The 17,769-nt window shown below is 43.9% G+C and overlaps 2 protein-coding genes across 2 annotated transcripts in view; both read left to right on the forward strand.

Annotated features, from left to right (window-relative positions):
- The window catches only part of LOC145393673 (uncharacterized), a 158,037-nt gene extending 142,863 nt beyond the window's left edge, over window positions 1-15,174 (forward strand). Inside the window, exon 3 of the mRNA XM_080267723.1 lies at window positions 13,969-15,174. Within this exon, the coding sequence (XP_080123849.1) occupies window positions 13,969-15,174 (1,206 nt within the window). The remainder of the gene's footprint in view (window positions 1-13,968) is intronic.
- Col4a1 (Collagen type IV alpha 1) overlaps window positions 15,043-17,769 on the forward strand; it is a 70,072-nt gene continuing 67,345 nt past the window's right edge. Inside the window, exons 1-2 of the mRNA XM_080267891.1 lie at window positions 15,043-15,165; window positions 16,782-16,916. Of these exons, the coding sequence (XP_080124017.1) occupies window positions 16,839-16,916 (78 nt within the window). The 5' untranslated portion in view covers window positions 15,043-15,165; window positions 16,782-16,838. The remainder of the gene's footprint in view (window positions 15,166-16,781; window positions 16,917-17,769) is intronic.

The following is a 17,769-nucleotide window of genomic DNA, read 5'->3' on the forward strand; positions in this document are numbered from 1 at the left end:
TGTGTGTGTGTGTGTGTGTGTGTGTGTGTGTGTGTGTGTGTTTATGTATGTGTATGTGTAGCAGATGCAGTGCCTATAATGCGTTTGTTCTAATCTGAGAAATATCCCTAACTCCTGTGAACTCATTTAATTGCCAGATGCTGTCAGAATAAAAGACCAATTCAACTATTGTCTGTACACCTTAACTTGGCGGATTTTTTTCCCAGCTTATTTCCCGTTGTTCAGTGGCAGAATAAGACTATACTATGGCTCTACAGTACATAATTTCCCTAGCACTTCTTCGTGACTTACATCGTATTCAAGTGTTAATCTCTCGTCATAGACCGGCATTCAAAGTGGAGAGATTACAGGATATCCATTCGCTAGCACTTCTTCGTGACTAGCATTGTATTCTAGCATTCAGGATGGAGAGTTTACAGCACATCCTAATTACTGGCGTCATATTCTTAAGTTAATCTCTATTCACGGGTCAGCATTCAAGATGGCGAGATTACAGTACAGCCTTTCTCTAGCACTTCTTCATGACTAGCATCATATTCAATTGTTAATCTTTCGTCATAGCCCAGCATTCAAGATAGTGGGCAGTTTTAGATCAAGACGAAGTGAATAGAGTGTAGTGTTTTATGTAGTGTTTTAATTCTTAGTGTCTCGGTACAATGTCATCTTTCTCCCCGTCGCGAGGCTTTTATGGCGTCCCGGAGTGGCAGGCGGAGTGGGTCCCTGAATAACTGGTGTGGAAATGGTTAGTGTTTATGATGCTGTTGATGGTTACAGTGGCGAGTGGGGCAGTGTAGTGGTGTTGACGTGATGGTGGTGGGGGGTAGCCTCTGGGGCGGTGGTCGTAAAGGAACATGGTTAATTTTGGCGATATAGAAGTCTTGAGAATGGTAGGGTATTGTCTTTTTTTTTATATTTTTGACTCTAATATTAATTCTGGTTTGGTTGTGAAGTGTTTGGTAGCAGTGTGAGTGGAGGTAATTGTTTAAACAAAGACTCTTATTTTCAGTGTAGAATTTTGTGGGTGGGTGGGTGTGCGTGAGTGCGTGCGTTCGAATATTGGTTAAGAGTACAAGTTACTTTTTTCCATCAAGTGGTATGAAGAACGTGACCTGACCTTCCTCAGACTGACCCTACAAGTCAAGGGTGATGTATATACACCATTAATCTCTCTCAAGCAGGGCGGTCAGGTCTACAAATTGGAGGAATGGAGGGGATTTTTCTTTTTCTTTCCTTTTCTTTGTGGGGTGGAGACGGGGGAGGGAGGGAGAGAAATATATGGAAAAGAGAAACGAGGACGGGGGGAAAGGGAAAAACGGGACGTAGAGGGGGAGGATTTGTGGAAGGGGTGATGAGGTAGGCAGGTGAGAATTAAATACATTGTTTCAGTCCCATAGAGAAAGTTGAATTTGTATGTGAGATGTTTTACTGTTGAATATTGCCAAGAAACAAATGGAGTAAGGCCTGTTTGGGTGATAGACATATTCTCATAGTTGGAAGGGATGAATTAACTGTTGGTTGAGGAGAAGAAATACGTCGATAAATACGATAAATGAGGAGAAGTGACTTAATGAGACTCTACTCTTCTTCTCACTTACTGCTCCTCTTCATCGTACTTCTCTTCTCCCCCATCCAGCTACTGCTTCTCTCCTACTACTATTTTCCCTTATCCCTCTCCCCCTTGCCTCCACTCTGCACCCATTCCTTCCACCCGTTCCCCGTACTACTCCCCGACCCTCCTACCACCGCTTCTCCTCTCCATTCCGCCGCCGCCGCCACTCCCTTTTCCCCCTAGCCAACACCGCCGCCACTCATATCTTCCCTGCCCACCCTTTGCCACCAACCATTATTTTCTTCCAACACCATAACAGTGCTTCTCGTTCCCCTGCCACCATAATCTTCTTTTTCGCAGCCCTGCCATCACCCCTCTACCACTGCCCCTACCACCACTCTTGTACCCCTTGCCACCACTCTTGTACCCCCTGCCACCACTCTTGTACCCCCTGCCACCACTCTTGTACCCCCTACCACCACTCTTGTACTCTGTCACCACCCTTGCACCCCCTGCAGCTCTTTTTCCCCTGCTACTACTGCTACTCCTACTGACCATAATTTTGATCCCCCCCACCACCACCACTAACCCTGTCCTTCCACCAACCTCACCCCTCAGACACCACTAACCCTCTCTTATACACCCGCCGCCACCACCACCACCACAGTACTCTCGACACAGACAAGATCCACCACCACCACCACCACCACTACCACCACCGCCGCCACAGTACTCTCGACACAGACAAGACCCCACCTCCCCCTCGACCTCTTGACCCTCCACTATTGCCGCAATGACTCCTCACTTCTCCCGCCACTCTCCCTAAATGCCCCAAAGTGCCACGCTACGCCACTGCAAGGACAGGGTGTGTGTGTGTGTGTGTGTGTGTGTGTGTGTGTGTGTGTGTGTGTGTGTGTGTTTCTGCAGGTTTGTCTGTCTTGCCGTGTGCATGTGCATTATATCTGTGTCTGTCTGTACCCCTGTGTGTTTCTTTCTAGCTCTGCGTGTGTGTGTGTGTGTGTGTGTGTGTGTGTGTGTGTGTGTGTGTGTGTGTGTGTGTGTGTGTATTTTATATATGTATGCCTGTGTGTGGTATCTGTGTGCGTGTGGGGGGGTTACGGCATGAAAGGGAGAGGGTGAGGGGTGAGACAAATGGTTATGTACGAGTGACTTTCAAGAATATGGTAGCAGGCAGGGTAGTGACGGCGGTGCTAGTGAGTAAATTGTGGATGTAGGGTCGTGTGTTATTTGGCCATACTTTTTCTATGTGTCTCCTTCCCATTTGTCTTCTTCTGTCACGGTGGCGATGATGAAGCTTCTGTCCATTTCGCGACCACGGCATTTTTGTGTCACATCTACATTTATTTTATTTTTTTCAGTTTGTCTTCAGTAAGCCCTTTTTTTCCCTTTTTTCATTGCATTTTTCCTCTGTTCCACCGGAGACGTTTTCTTTTCTGTTTCAGTCCATCTCATTATCTTTTGTTCAGTAACTTCTTCCTACAGATTTTTTTCCTTTCTCTGTATGTCCTCATTAACCTTTTCCTTTTTTCTTTATTTCCGTTTTTCTTTTCTATGTGTCTCTCCATCGTAGTATCTTTTTTTTTCTCTCTCTCTCTCCTATCCCCCCTACTGTGACTTTTTTGTTCCTTTTTATTCATTTTCTTCCTCTCCCTCCAAAAAGCTTTTCCCTTTCTTCATTCCTTCCAATCCCGTCAGAGCACATTTTCTCATGCTGTCCTTCACCCCGAATGAAATGTCGTTCCTTTTCAAGTGTTTTACTGTTGGTGACCCTCTAATGTCCTGTCTGTCCGTCTCCATTGTGTCCTCTTCTGTCTTTTGCCCCGTTCTGTCACTTTTGCCCCGTTCTGTCACTTTTGCCCCGTTCTGTCACTTTTGCCCCGTTCTGTCACTTTTGCCCCGTTCTGTCACTTTTGCCCCGTTCTGTCACTTTTGCCCCGTTCTGTCTTTTGCCCCGTTCTGTCACTTTTGCCCCTATTCTGCCCCAGTTCTGTCCTGTTCACTGTTCCTTTGTCGCTAATCTGACCTTCTGTCCCTATTCTCTCCCTTTTCTGACTCTCTTCTGCCTAATTGACCACTCCTTTGTCCCCATTTTGGCCATTTCACTGTCAGTACTGCAGTCATTTGAATATATATGTCCCTTCCCTGCTCTCTCTCTCTCTCTTTCTCTCTCTCAGGGGGTTACCATAAATCGTCCCCCATAAGTTGGCGGAGAGTTTTCGTTTTTTCTTTTCTTTTTTTTTAGCTTATTTTTCATAGATCAGTGAAGGTATAAAGCAGTACGTAGGCTCATTGTCCTGCCATAGCACTTTTTCTTGACTAGTTCAACATTGGTGTTGGAAATACAGCGCATTTTTGGCCAGATTGAAATGGACAGAGTCGTTAGTTGGCGTCCATCCATCCATCCATTCAACCATCCATCAGTCCTTCCTTCCATCCATCTCTCCATCCATCCATCCATTCAACCATCCATCAGTCCTTCCTTCCATCCATCTCTCCATTCATCCATTCATCCATCCATCCATCCATCCGCCTTTCCCAGTCCTGCAACCCCCATCATGCCTACCGCCTGGCTCCCACCAACAGTACACACTTTTTAATGTAAACAGAGAGGGTTGTGTACATTTTTGGAACTCAGCTGTTTACAGACGCGTACACAGCCGGGCGTAAAAAGTTCTTGTAAAATGTTATACCGCCTCCTTGCCCTGTTTACCGTACGTGATGTGTGGGGGGAAGCTGTGTGTAGTGTTAGCTGTTTAAGAAGCTATTTTTTTTTTTTTACTTAATCCCCGTCGTATTGAAGAGGTAGAAGTGAAAAAAAATTATTATTATTGTTATTATTATTATTATTATTATTATTATTATTTTTATTTTTATTTTTGTTATTATGCGAAGACTTATGAAATGAGCTGAGGATTTTTATGAATATTGGGAGACTTGTTAATCGTACAAATTAAAATTCTTTATAAATGTTTCCCTTGTAGAGTGCCAGGCAGGTCAGGTTTCAGGCGAGAGTGGGGTAAAGGAAAAATTCTCTCTCTCTCTCTCTCTCTCTCTCTCTCTCTCTCTCTCTCTCTCTCTCTCTCTCTCTCTCTCTCTCTTTATGTATGTATGTGTATATGTATGTATATATGTATGTGTGTGTATGTATGTATGTATTGTGTTTGTATATGTATGTTTATGTATGTATGCCTGTGTGTATGTATTGTGTTTGTGTGTATGTGTATGTATGTATGTATGTATGTATGTATGTGTTTTACTTTATTCAGGGGAAAATTCATGACTGTTTCCATTTTATTATTATTATTATTATTATTATTATTATTATTATTATTATTATTACTATTATTATTATTATTATTATTATTATTATTATTATTATTATTATTATTTTGCGTGTCTGTGATGATGTTACAGTCGTGGCATCTGTGTTAATTGGGTGGGGTGAAGTGCATGTTTAGACTGTTGGTTTTAATGAGAGTTTGCTGTGGTGTAATAAATGCTGAGTGTAGGACAGGGGGTGTGGAGAGAGAGAGAGAGAGAGAGAGAGAGAGAGAGAGAGAGAGAGAGAGAATAGTGGGACATGTGTAAAGGGGAAACATATACTGAGAGAGAGAGAGAGAGAGAGAGAGAGAGAGAGAGAGAGAGAGAGAGAGCAAAAATAGAGGGACGTATGTAACAAGAAACACGTACTGGAATGAAACGTGTCCGACAGTCGCCGTCAAAAGTTATGTCGTTCCCTCTCTCTCTCTCTCTCTTTTCTGGGGACATGGGAAATTTCTGCTCCTTTCTGGGTACATGCAAAGATTCCACTCTTTTCTGAGGACATGGGAAGTTTCTAGGACGTGGGAAGTTTCCACTCTTTTCTGGGGACATGGGAAGTTACTACTCTTTTCTCTCTTTGCCCATCTTCCCAAAGCAAAACAAAACAAACAAGCATCGCAGGAAAAGTCGAAACACCCAAGATATTCCTTACTCGAAATTGGACCTTCCCTCATGTTCACTGAGTTGTTTATAGTCTTATGTGATACTTGGAAGATTTTTTTTTTTTTTTTTTTTTTTTTTTGAGGGGTAAATGGGTGTGGTAGAAGCGGCGATGGGAAAGTAGGCCCCGTCTTGCTAGCCTCCAGGACCATCAGACAGGCAGAGGGAGTGGTGGTGGTGCTGGTGCGGGGGCGTGGTGGCTCTCCCAACTTTCTCCTTGTGAAAGGTCATCCTGGCACCCAGTACACACACACACGAGAGAGAGAGAGGGGGAGGAGGGGGGTAATGGAATTGGGTGAAGTGATGTGTAATGTTAAGTAGGCTTGTCTGTAAATCAGCTGCTACTGGTGTTTGTTTGTTTTTTTTTCTTTCGTTTTTTGCTTTACCAAGGCATAATCTTCCCCTAGAATGCCACTATAATCAGTGCTAAAGCCAGGTTCCGAATTTTACTGCCGGGAGAGCAAGCGCAAGGTTGAGGAGGGGAAGCAAATTTTGTCTTCGATTCTGACCGGCGCACAAACCCAGCCAAGTATGAATCCGTATTCCCGTCGGCTAAGGATGCTCCCTAACACCTGTCCCTAAGCGACTATTTTGTTGATTACTCCTTGCCGTCCTCTTCTACGTCGCTTCAGTCATTCTAGTATCACCATATTCGGAATCAGTCACGTATCAAACGATATTAGCCAGCTGTATCCAAAAATAAATCGGTAAGGAAGAGGTGTTTGGGAGCTTCCTGAACCGTTGAGAATAGGAGCCATTCAGTGTGTGGTGTGCAGCTTTCAATTAATAGAAGGTGGAGAGGGAGGGGGAGGCCGAGGATGAGATTGAGGGAGGGAGTAGAGAGACGTGAGTGAGGGGAGTGTAAGTTGGGGAGAGAGCAGCGAAATGGCAGGGAACAGGACGACATGGAGGCGATTTGCGTGTGGTCACCCCGTGTGGGAGTGAGGCGTCTGGCAATAGATAGATAGAGAGATTGATAGATAGATAGGTAGGTAGGTAGGTAGATAGATAGTTTCATAACAGGCCAGGACACACGCCGCCAAATAAGACTGAGGCGTGGGGGGTGTAAACATGGCTGCATGGCATTAAGAACCTATTGTAGTGATGTCTTTTTCATTTTATTTTCTCCTTCTCTTGACGATTTGGCTCAGCTTTGGGTAGACTCTTCGCACTGGAGGGGATAAGTATTGTCTTTATTAATTCCTTTACTCCTACACGTCCTTCCTTAACAGATAAACAGCCTGAAGGAAGCCAGAAGTCAATAACGAAAAGGATTGAGAGGAGGGAATGGGGTAGGACTGGAGCTTGGTGGGGGTGGGCAGTTCGGTACCATTCAATTGCAGTTTGTGTGTGTGTGTGTGTGTGTGTGTGTGTGTGTGTGTGTGTGTGTGTGTGTGTGGTTGGCTCATCACATCACAGGGCCAGTAATAATGAATGCTTGTGCTGTCTAAAGTTGAGTGAAGTGGTCTCATGTTAAAGTGTTATGTTTTCGCCCTAGCGTCACGTTGTGCAGAAGTAGGCTGCGCATGAAGACACGTGTGGCTGTGAGAGAGAGAGAGAGAGAGAGAGAGAGACTCTTTCTCTCTCTCTCTCTCTCTCTCTCTCTCTCTCTCTCTCTCTCTCTCTCTCCACAGCTATAAAACCGTTTCCTGGGCTCGGCAGTCTACCCACGCGCCATAAGCTAGCACCACACCCTCTCACCCACCATAACCGACCTTCGCATGCCATCACGTGGGTACTAATGCGCCTCACAGCACCACCCAGCGTTGGTTCTCTAGGGTTCACTTCAGAAACCAAAATCAAATCCTTCTCTGTACCCTTTTGAGATGCTTAACCTATGAATCTTGATACTGCGTTGAATACTGCGTTGATGGGAGCGTTAGATGTACTGTTTATAACTTTGACTTCATGCTTTCGGGGGTAAAATATTGCGGTTACTCTGAATTTCCCCAACAACCCACAAAAAGCATTGTTTCCTGTCTTCCTTATTTTCCATTCCTCCCCGAAAAACAGAGTAGCCTTTCTTCACACACACACACACACACACACACACACACACACACACACACACACACACACACACACACACACACACACACACACACACACACACACACACACACACACACACACACACTCTCTCTCTCTCTCTCTCTCTCTCTCTCTCTCTCTCTCTCTCATTTCTTGTGTGCCTCATCTAGCCATCACAAAAAATTTTCTCATGTAGCACCCATCCTGAGGTGTAAGGGGAGTGTGGACGAATTTTTGCTTGCGACTGTACCTGAATATTGTGCATGGATAATTTCTGGCATAGGGGGGAGAGAGAGAGAGAGAGGGAGAGTGTACCAGCAGCATACACAGTTAATTGGAACTGGCCAGGGTTTCAGAAAATACTTTGATGTAGTTTACAGAAGGGCAGATTATGCAGTGCGTGCGTGTGTGAATGTGCCTGCGTGCGTGCGTGAGTGAGTTGCGTGTGTATTGACGTGCCAGTGGGTGTTCTCCTGGTTGGTGAGAATATATTAATGTAATGTGTGCGTTCCGTTGATTTTCGTCGTGTTCCGTTGATTTTCGTCGTGTTCCGTTGATTTTCGTCGTGTTCCGGTGATTTTCGTCGTGTTCCGTTGATTTTCGTCGTGTTCCGGTGATTTTCATTGTTCGTTTCAGTATGGCCTTGAACGTGAAAATCATCCCCAGTGTAATTTGTTGTTGAGTCCTCGGTAAGTGGGTGTGGTGGGGCTTGGTGTTGGCGTCCATCTCCCAGTCTCAGCCAGGGAACTGTTGGAGATCATAAGCGAATATATCAAAAGCTTGCTAGAAAATGAAGGAATATCTTAACTTTGTCACTCTGGGTTAAGATGATGATGGTGTGTGTGTGTGTGTGTGTGTGTGTGTGTGTGTGTGTGTGTGTGTGTGTGTGTGTGTGGTGTAATGTTACCCTGAGTGCCAAGGCTGCAGGCCCACCCAAACAAACACTCTTTTGGTTATAAAGCTAACTCTAAGTCTCCCTCTCCTTCTCTCACCCTAGGATTCACTCTCACACTTACTCTCACCCCAGGATTCACTCTCACATTCTTACTCTCACCAGGATTACCCGTCATCCTGGCAGTCACTCTCACTGCTGTTATGTCTGGCACTCACTCTCACTCTCAGCTTCACGCTCCAACATCTCATTCCCGATCTCGCCTATCGTAGCACTCACGCTGACTCTCCCACTTTTCACTCAGTCTGATTCTCTCACTCTCCTACTTTCACTTTCCCTCTCTCACCCTCCCACCCCCATTCGTCTCCGGCTCTCATTCTTACTTTCTCACCTCCGTTCCTCCCTACCTCTCACTCTTACTCTCTCGCCCCTTTTCTTCACTGACTCTCACTCTTACCCCCTCTCCCTCATTCTTCTCTAGCTCTCACTCTTACTCTCTCACATATTTTCTCAAAGAACTGTCGACGCTTCCCTTATCAGTCTTTCATTTCTCTCTTTTTCTTTTTCTTGCCTTCTTTACAGCGTTAATTCTTCTCTCTCCTCTCTGTTTCGTAATTTATCGTGCCTTTTGCCTGTCTCTTGCTTTTATTTTTCCCCCTCACTCCATTAGATGTGTTGACGTTGCTTCTTTTTCCCTCGTCTACATTGTTTTTCTCAAGCCACCCCCCCCCCTCTCTCTCTCTCTCTCTCTCTCTCTCTCTCTCTCTCTCTCTCTCAGGACGGCTTAAACAGGAGATAGCAAGAATAAACCCCCCAAATACGTCATCGGGTTGAAGAGGTTGAGGTATGAAAAGAAAGTGAAATAAGACAGAAAGGCACCAACACAATCTGAGAGAGAGAGAGAGAGAGAGAGAAATAAAAGTGAAAAAGAAGAGGAGAAAATTACAAATGAGGAGAGAGAGAGAGAGAGAGAGAGAGAGAGAGAGAGAGAGAGAGAGAGAGAGAGAGAGAAATAAAAGTGAAAAAGAAGAGGAGAAAATTACAAATGAGGAGAGAGAGAGAGAGAGAGAGAGAAATAAAAGTGAAAAAGAAGAGGAGAAAATTACAAATGAGGAGAGAGAGAGAGAGAGAGAGAGAGAGAGAGAGAGAGAGAGAATGACGGAGGAAGAAGGAAAAAAAGAAGCGAAAGTGAAGGAACAGTTAAATATGCGCGGTGCCAAAGGAAGTCTGAAGAATGAAGGAAATAATAAGGAGTGAAAATGTGAGGGCAAAATGAAGAAGGAAAAATGGAAAGAGGAAGACGTAAGGAAAAGGGTAGAATGAAGAGACTGAAAAAAAAAATGCGACTTGCAGACAGGAAGGAAGAATGAAGAAGAGAGAAAATCACACACACACACACACACACACACACACACACACACACACACACACACACACACACACACACACACACACACACACACACACATTACTGCGACTTAGAAAATGTGCAACGTGCAGATAGGAAGTACTCGAGAGGATGAGGTAAATGAAGTAGAAGAGAGATCTGAGAAGGAAGAGGAGGAGGAGAGGAGGGATATCATGAAATTAGGAGAAAGAATGAATAGGATGATGAAATATGAAAAACGCAACGTAGAAAGAGTTACAGAGAAAGACGGAAGGGAAACAAAAGAGCGAGCTAAGAGGAGAAGGAGGCTAAAAGACGTGTGAAAGTGAAAGGAAAACAGAAAGAGAAAAACGGCGTGGAAATAGGAAGACCATAAAAGGAAGAGGGAAGTGAAGCAGGAGACAGAGCTAAGAGGAGTGGAAGAATAAGACAAAGCTGTGTGAGAGTGAGGGATTAAAAAAAGAAAGGAAATAAAGACGTCGTGGACATAGGAAGGAAGAACGGAAAGAAGAAGAGGGAAGCGAAACAGAAAACAGACTTAAGTGAAGAATAAGAGTTAAGACGTGTGTTTGGGGGCGGGGGACGAGACCTAAACGCTCTTCATTTGCATACGTGTGGGTGGGGATGAGTGGACATAGTTGCAATTTGGTGCTTGTGTGCGCACTTAGGGGCTTCTGTTTGTGGGTTTGAGTTTATGAGTGATGGAAAGGTAAAATTTTATTAGTAGCTTTTCCTGATTTCCCTTCATTGATTGTCTGTAATGGCTGTTAGAGTTGTGAAAGCAGATGGTGTGAATCTTTAAGTCTTTGGTGTGTTTGTGAGAGATGGAAGAGTTTTGTCGTGGCTACAGACTGTTTGTTTTCATCTGACGGAGGCACTGAACCCCTTTGAGCCCAGATAATGGCCAAATGTAGTCAGAATGAAGGATAGATTCATTCCTACGTCATAACTAAGGTTCACCGAATGTAATGCAACCACGACTTGGTATACAAGTTGTGAGAGCGACTTCCGTCAGATATAAACAAACCAACCATAGTTCTTTCTGCCCTCGTGTGTCACTTGATTATCAGCTTCTGTTTTAAGAGTATTGAAAGTTAATATTAGATGAGATTATGTGTGTGAGAACTTCAGGTGAAAAACTTTATTAAATATCCGCGTCAAGCTTCACCCCCTTTGATCATGGGCTGTAAGATAGCAAAGCTTAATATCAAGTGTGCTAGTTGGAAGGGAAGAAGTTGTAAAAATCTTCCAGTCCTCATCCTCATTAATCATTTGTATGAGATGTTATGGTACAGATAATTGTAGGTTCGTGTCATGTTTTATTAACGCTGGGTCCGCAGAGGTGCAGCTCAGCCTCAAATTGTTGATGATTAATTTTTATAACACCTGTCGGGTTAAACATGGGGAACGCTATGCCGTTGCAACCCTCCATCTGACCAAGCACATACCCCCCCCACCTCCCTGCCTACCTAACCAAGTGCATAACGACCCTTATCCTCCCCCCCCCCCGTATAACACAGTGACATTAAAATTTAAAAATTCTGTAGTTTGTTCACGGTAATAATGAAGTTATGAGCAGATTTGATGAAATTATAACGTGCTGTTTTCATTTAGGCAGCAATTTTTTATGATTACATACTAGGTACAGTTATGAAACTACATACATAATTAGATATTCATATAATCACGTATCATGTACAAAATCTGCCTCCTAGGTGTAATAGTTCCAAAGTTTTAATAGAAATATACATTTGGACCTTTCAGATTCCTTGCGCGGGTCGCACTGAAATCTCTGGGATTTTTTTTTTTTCATTGTTTTAAAAAAACTACTTAAGACAGCATTCTGCCTATCAGAAGGCACCAGGTCATTCTAAGACATAACTTTTATGACTCTGTGGTGAATACTTTCTGAGTTCTGGCCCGGAAATCAAATCTGTATGCCACCTATTGTTATTGATCCCAGAGATAACAATACTCTTCTCTGACTTCGTCCGGTTGGGAGGTAAAAAAATGTTTGAAGTGGATTCGACTTCAACAAAACGCAATTAGCAACGGAGAGAAGTCAGATTTCTTTTATTTTCAATAGCATCCCCCTCACCACACACATACATTCATGCCCTCCACTCATTTGCCCCCACCCACCACCACATTCCCAACCACTGCACACACACACACACACACACACACACACACACACACACACACACACACACACACACACACACACACACACACACACACACACACACCACTGCACCCCTTTCCCCACACCCACACCCACCCACTTACAGCCACCACCTGGCATGTGCAGTTTTGGTATGGGGAAGGTGGTGATGTAGTCTCTCCACTCGTGTGTGTGTGTGTGTGTGTGTGTGTGTGTGTGTGTGTGTGTGTGTGTAGAATGCATCCTAATGAGCCTGGGAACACAAAAGGTTAAATATTTATTCTTGTTCATACCAGAAGATTTTATTCAGATTAAAGAGAACAAGTGGATGCGTCCATGAGAGGGGTATATAATCCCCTGATTTGGAAAACTTGCCTCGAAGTAAGAAAAAAAAAATCGTCAGGAGGTAGCAACAATATATAAATGTGTCCTCGAACTAAAGAGATTTAAAAAATATTATTACGGTGTGTGGAAAGTAGAGAGAGAGAGAGAGAAACATAGCACCTGGCGTGATGGTTCAGACTGGTTCACCCACATCCTTGCCCATTTTCCTCCCCTACTCCTCCACCCTCGCCAACTCCTTCCTACCTTACTCCTCTTCCTTTCCATGCTCTTCACATCCCCTGCTCCTTAATCCTCTTCTGCCCCTCACCCTGCCCAACTCTTCCTTCTTCCTCATTTCTTCTTTCATCCCTTACTCTTTCCCCCACCCTAGCTCCTCTCTCCCTTACTCCTCCTTTCTTCCCAACTCCTCCCTCTCCTACTCCTACTCCTCTTCCTCCCTCCCGTATTCCTCCTTCTCCGTCTCAGGCTTCCCCTCCTCCCTGCTTCTCCATCCCCAGCTCCTCTCTACCCTGCTCCTCCTCCCACCCCTACACGTTTTCCCTCTTCTCCTCACTCCCCTACTGCTGTTCCCTCCCCAGTTACTCTTTCTTTCTCACTTACTATTTTAGATTATTTACCGTGGTACGTTTGAGGTAGTCACTCTTGACAGTTTCTTAGTTTTCTGTGAAAGGGTGTGGCCAATGTTTTATCAGTATAGGATACCCTATAATATTTTAACGCGATATTTACATTCATTATATTTATATCCAGAACGAAAAAATAAAAAATAAAAAAGATGACCAGCTATATAGCACCTTTATGCTTAGCTGTTCAGCATATGGTTAAACAGCTCGCAGTTTTCGTTTTAAAGATGCTTGAAGAGACAAAATATATGATAATGTTTTTTTTAACTCTGGAATAAAAATAGTTAGTGGTAGCCTTTGAGAATAAAATGGTGGGATTGTTGGAAGAAAATCTAGTGCATGTTGATTTGGTAATTAGCCTTTACCTTCGCATTTCCTGAAACAGTATTATCAGAAATGTCATATCCATCGTGTTTTATTATTAATTCATCAGCAGTAATTTATAGTAGCAGTCTAATGTAGTTGGCTTTATGAGCATTAATTAGGTTGGTCGTAGATTTGGATTAAGTACAACTATCCCCTCCATTGGTCATATGAACTTTATTTTCATTCTGCAGGGCCAACCTTAGAACCACGAGAAAATTTATCCCCATTAAACATCATCATCATCATCCGGACCTCCTTTCCCACCTAAGGGCAGGGTGAGGAGTAGTAACGTCCAGACAGCCCAAGTTTGCCCAATCCAATGGGCCATGCTTCCATTCACTCATCATTCAAGCCCCTGGAATCCTGACTCTATCTGATACGTCTTTAAACCCATTCGGTAATGAGTTTCCTTATCACCGAATAGATTTACATTACAGTTTGAGGGATTGTACCCTCATCATTAAATGAGGGATAGTTGTACTGTTACTTTTGTATTGAAGACACTTGCATAGTTGGTTGTATAGATAAATTTACAGTACAGTTATTTTGGTTGATTATTTGCAGTATTTTTTTCTTTTGCTGTTAGTAATGATGACTTTTCTTCCACAGGGCTTTTCATGGTTTGGAGAGGACACAACAACAGAACCAGGTCCTACGGAATCTCTCCCTGTTGTAGAGGACAAAGCAACCTTAGATCACATCTCACAAAAGGAAGATGAGCTCTATGAGGATGACTATGAGTTGGAAGCCTCAAAAAAGAATGAAAGTGATAGTGAAGATGATCTAACATACAAAGATAATGTCAGTTCCGATGATCCAAATGCCAGGACAGGCTATGGTGAACGACGGTACGGCTACAATTACAGTTATACCTATGGAAGTGATCAAGATGGGGACAGTGGCTACACGAACACCTATGGAACCCCCAGTGATAGACGGTACAACTACGGGAGTGAAGGTGATCCTCGAGGTGGGGGAGATGGCTCGTACAGGTTCTATAACTACAGCTATCGAACTGAATATGGGGGTGGGGATGGCTCCAGGGGTGATTATGACAGACAAGAGCCATACCAAGGGGGTGATGGAAGCTACACTTACGGTGGGGGAGGAGTAAGAGGCTCGTATGGCAGGACAGAAGGTGGTGTTGATGGAAGTGTTGGTGGTGGTGGAGGAAGAGGAGGTAGCTATGGTGGAAGTCTTGGAGCAGGAGGTAGTGGAGGCAGTTATGGTGGCACTGATGGCACAGGTGGGGGTGGAGCTGGTTATGGTGGTAGAGTGAGCTGGAGTGTTGGGGGAGGTGGTGGAGGTTATGGGGGTGCAGATGGTGCTGGTGGAGGCTATGGGGGTGCAGGTGGTACTGGTGGAGCTGGTGGAGGTTATGGGGGTGCAGGTGGTACTGGTGGAGCTGGTGGAGGTTATGGGGGTGCAGGTGGTACTGGTGGAGCTGATGGAGGTTATGGTGGAGCCGATGGAGGTTATGGTGGAGCTGGTGGGGGCTATGGGGGTGCTGGTGGTACTGGCGGAGGATATGAAGTAAGTGGTGGTGGTGGTGGAGGTTATGGGGGTGCTGGTGGAAGATACGAAGTAAGTGGTGGTGGTGGTGGAAGTTATGGTGGAGCTGGTGAAAGTTATGGAGGAGCTGGTGGAGGTTATGGAGGAGCTGATAGAGGCTATGGGGGAGGAGGATCACTGCCGCAAGTCCAGCCACGACCCCCACCTGGCTACCCTGGACCCAGTGACAGGGAGTGTGGTGGTGGGGACTGCAGTGTTGGAGCCTGCAAATGTATAGGAGAGAAAGGATCCAGGGTACGTTGATTTTTTTGTTTGTTTGTTTTAATGTAACCTATATGCAGATTTGTATTCTTACTCAGTTTCTTCCATTAGGTTTTGTTATATGATAATGAGTTTCTTCACATTTTTTAAGGCTGACTTTTGTTTTGACAGTGGTGTACATTGGTCTCTTGTTTAACCCTGGTAATTCATACTGGCAAGTCAGTGTGCTGCCAAGTAAAAACCAGTTAGTTTACACTTGAGAGCTGTGTTTAACTTTTGAGTGTTCGCTCATTTCCCACAAGTCATTTTTGTTGTGCAGCATAAGTTTTGTGTCATATAAAGGAGAAACTGTTAACCAAAGATGATTGTATAACAGAAAACTTGATATTTATGAATATTTTTTAGATAAAAACCATATCATTCAAAAGAACATTTTCTGCTGCCATGCATACTTGTTTCACTTTGTTACCATCATCATGGCCTGTTCATTCAAAATCACCATAACCCTTATTTCCATTTTCCGAAAGATTGGTGTTTAGTTCACCTACATCATTTTACTTTCAGGTTTGGCAAAACTTGGAGGGAGGGAGATATTATATAGAGTGCTTGCTTCTGCCACTCATTTGTAGCACAGCTCTCACCTTCAAGGCCATTCAGTGCGAGCACTTCTGTCATTTGCCATGATCCAGAACGTAGTCCACATATGTTTTAAACGAATCAGGCTCCAATATGTTACAGTGCCAGAAACGAGTGACATCACCTTGGCTTTGTAAATGACCAAACAGTAATTTGGCACTAAGGGGCATTGTGAATGCTGAAAGTGTTCTTCATCATTGTCATTCAGATTCATATACCCACCAAAGATAGAGTGAGGTAGGGATCCGGGAGGAAAGAAAGAAACTATATAAAAATGGAAGAAAAATCAGCTGACTTTTGTGCCAGCTTATTATTATCCATTGTTTCCATATGACCATACCATCTACTGTAAGCACAGTCTTGTACCCTATTGAAGTATCAACAAACCTCCTTACTCTACATTTTTTGTGAATTGTAGTGTTTCTTACCCTGTCCATTCTGTGCACACCATACAATTCTTCAACAGTCCAATTTCCACTATTCTTGATTTTTCACACTCATGCCATACCAGTCAGACACCCAAATGGGCACTAACACTCCTTCATTCAGTGCTCTTGCAGCCTCCATGGTCACACCTCGGGTTGTGCATAAAGACGTTCATACCAGCCACCTTTCTTCCTTGCACCATGCTACTCTCCACTTCCTTTGTACCTTTACTGTACGTCTATTTTCTCTTACTGCATTGAAGTACGGAAAGTGCTAAGGATAAAACCGAAAGGAAGTAGAGGTCTTACAGTAATCTAACCCTTTCAGTTCAAGTAGTGTTTATGTTCCTGAAGCAAGATATCATTATCATTTGGTTATAAGTGTAATATTTGTCCAGGTATAAGACTTTATTATTCTGATGGGACTTATGATAAAATTAGATTTTCTCAAGACAGCACAATTCATGGCCAAAGTAAGAAGCTAAAGGCATTGCTTCATTAACTATGCACTGTATTGAAAATTAAATGACTGCATGTTTCCTAGAACTCTTTTTATGATGCAAATTATATAAACCATGACCAATGCAGGGATCACCAGGACAACCAGGCCCCCAGGGAGAAAAAGGTCAACAAGGGTTCCCTGGGATGGAGGGGCTCATGGGACCAAAGGGCAGCAAAGGAGAGCCAGGTCCACAAGGTCCAACAGGGCCCAAAGGAGATAGGGTAAGTGTGTCTTGCAGTCACAGTACTATTACCCTGACTGATGAATTGGAATAATTATGCACACATTTAGAATTTTCATACATTATTACTATTATTATTATTATTATTATTATTCATTCATTCATTCATTCATTCATCATCCAGTCCTACGTTGCCCCATTAGGAGTGTAGGAGCCCGGGGCTAGGCAAGATGGTCCTGACATTTAAGATGAAAGTGACCAGCCTCAATCATCCCTGAGTGGCATTACGTAAGCAGTAAACCCCAACCATCCCTTGGATATAAACCTTCACCAGCTCAATCCGATTGGAGCTCGGTAATTACTAAACCACCAGGTGCCAAAATTTGGTTATATGGTTACCACTCAGCGTAGTAAATGGTTTCCTGGTGTACAGGAATCTATTTGGCTTGTCACTCAGTGTGGAGTCACCCACAGGCAGAAGGAAGAGGAAAGAATGAAGGAAAGAAAGACAGAAGAGGGAGTGTAAAGTCACCCATAGGCAGAAGGATGAGAAAAGAATGAAGGAAAGAATGACAGAAGAGGATGGAAGGAACGAAGGATGGAGGAGAGGAAAGGGCAGACACCCGAGAGTAGTACTGCATTGAGTGAGTGGATGGTGAGCGCCCCCACCTACCACATATTATTATTATTATTATTATTATTATTATAAAGGAGCGTTGTGGTGTTGATGTGGATGTGATAGGAAGCGTTTTGAGGAACACACTGAGGTGGTTTGGCCATGTGGAGAGGATGGAGGGTGAAAGACTGACGAAGAGAGTGTATGTGAGTGAGGTGGAGGGGGAAAGAGGGAGGGGGAGGCCGAGGATGAGATGGAGAGATGGGGTGGAGAGGTA

This window comes from Coenobita brevimanus, chromosome 25, assembly GCF_032717465.1.
Source record: "Coenobita brevimanus isolate Jiangsu-jjx chromosome 25, ASM3271746v2, whole genome shotgun sequence".
In the NCBI taxonomy this organism is placed as follows: domain Eukaryota; kingdom Metazoa; phylum Arthropoda; class Malacostraca; order Decapoda; family Coenobitidae; genus Coenobita; species Coenobita brevimanus.